General features: G+C 42.7%; 1 protein-coding gene across 1 annotated transcript; it reads left to right on the top strand.

Annotated features, from left to right (window-relative positions):
- Positions 279–1,893, top strand: LOC109850216. The gene is made up of 2 exons (XM_020420178.1): positions 279–623; positions 711–1,893. The coding sequence occupies exons 1-2, from the start codon at positions 285–287 to the stop codon at positions 1,755–1,757; spliced, it is 1,386 nt and encodes a 461-aa protein (XP_020275767.1). The 5' UTR covers positions 279–284; the 3' UTR covers positions 1,758–1,893.

The raw sequence follows: 2,128 nt of genomic DNA, 5'->3' as shown, positions 1-2,128 counted from the left end.
GACAACTTTTGAGGGATCCTACGTTCAAGCCCAAAGATATGAAAGCAGGCAAAAACAATATGAAATCGTAGTGGATTTAAGGAAATGTAGGAGGGCAAAGAGTAGGGCTTTGAATGCAGTAGATGGTTTGTTTAAGAAGCAATATGGCTTGTTAAAGCCATACATGAGAGAGCTCTTAAGGAGTAATGATGGAAGTACATGCCTTCTGAAGGTCACAGATCAAAGTGAATCATCAGAATCAGGAGTCTTTCAAAGATTCTACGTGTGCTTTGCAGGTAAAGTAAATGTGTTTGTTAGAAAATTTTGAAGTTTTATCAAAGCTTGTATGTGCAGGTTTTTTAGGCCATACTGAATTCATTCCTGTGTTCTCAGCCATGAGAAGGGGGTTCGCCAACAATTGTAGACCTATATTTGGACTTGATGGGTGCTTTCTTAAACATGCATGTGGTGGGCAATTGTTAAGTGCCGTGGGGAAAGACGACAATAATCAGATGTGGCCAATTGCGTGGGCTGTTGTGGAGGCTGAAACAAGGAGCTCTTGGGAATGGTTTATGAGAATCTTATCCAATGATCTCAACATGGGAGAGGGAGAGGGATGGACAGTAATTTCAGACCAACAAAAGGTAAGGATCAATTTCATGTCATATTCAATTTAATCTCTATCTAGGCTACATATTTACATATTTGGGTATGTTTTTTTGTTTAACCAGGGTTTAGTTCCAGCTATACATGAAGTTTGGCCCCAAGTGGAGCATAGGCAATGTGCAAGACACATTTATTCCAATTGGAGGAAAGCACATACTGGAAGAACTCTTCAAAAACAATTTTGGTATTGTGTGAAGGCAACCTCCATGGGGGATTTTGCAAGAGAGGCTGGCAAACTCAAGGATTACTCTCAAAAGGCATACGACGACTTCATGGCAAGGGATCCTCACACCTTCTGTAAGTCCCATTTTAAATGTCATAGCCAATGTGACAGTGTCGACAACAATATGTCCGAAACCTTCAACTCATTCATCCTTCTTGCAAGATACAAGCCAATAATTTCTATGCTAGAAGACATTAGACTTGCCATGATGGATAGGATGCAGTTAAAAAGGAAGTTGATTACACAATTTGTGGGTGGGATTGCACCTAGGATAAGCAAGAAAATCAAAGAGGGATATCAAGAACAATTGCACTGTCAAACACGTTGGTCGGGAACAAATGACTACAGTGGATTTGAGATACATCACAGAGGGATTGGCCATGAGGTTAACTTGGGTGAAAATACCTGTTCTTGTAGGGTTTGGGACTTGACTGGAATTCCATGTTGTCATGCCATTAGTGCAATATTGTTCATGAGAAAGAATCCAGGAGATTTTGTTGCTCATTGGTACAAAAGTGAAGCTTACAAAAATGCTTATGAGAGCTTGTTAAACCCTGTGCAAGGTACCAAATTTTGGGACCTTCAACAGGAGGGATCTGTGTTGCCTCCTCACAGTATTAGGAAGCCAATGGGGAGGCCCAAACATGCTAGAAGGAGGGACCCTTCAGAAGGTCCAAGAAATCAATTTAAGGCATCAAGGCAAGGTGTGCAAGGACGATGCACCCATTGTGAATCAAGTGAACATACACGGAGAAAGTGCCCTACTGCACCACCAAGGCAACAAGCTACACAAGTAAGCTTTTTTTTTTTGCAGCTGTATTTTGTGTTCATTAAACAACTTAAGCCTTACCTGATCCATCTTGAAGGAATCACAAGGAACAAGAGTTGATGAAGGACCATCTCAAGTGAGGAAAAAGGGGAGACCAAAGGGAAGCCTGAACAGAATAAGAGTTGATGACTTGCCTCCAAGCAATGCTCCAACGCCAGCATCCATTATCCTTGGCAGAAGAAGCAAAGCTCCAACAACCAGCACTGAGGCAGGAAGAGGTAGAGGAGGGGGGTGGAGAGGGAGAGGGAGAGGAAGAGGAAGAGGTAGAGGGAGAGGTGGTGCTGGTCAATTATGGATGCCAGAAGGGGTTGGTTTGTGGCAAGGACCACAAGGAGAAATGGCATTTAGAGCACCTGGTGATAGTCAAGTAAATGTGATACATTTGACACCTAATGCTCCATCCTCACAGACTGCACCCTCTCAGGAATGAG

Source organism: Asparagus officinalis, chromosome 7 (genome assembly GCF_001876935.1).
Source record: "Asparagus officinalis chromosome 7, Aspof.V1, whole genome shotgun sequence".
NCBI classification, from domain to species: Eukaryota; Viridiplantae; Streptophyta; class Magnoliopsida; order Asparagales; family Asparagaceae; genus Asparagus; species Asparagus officinalis.
Note: the sequence above shows the minus strand (reverse complement) of the source record. Positions and strands in the feature narration are given on the sequence as shown.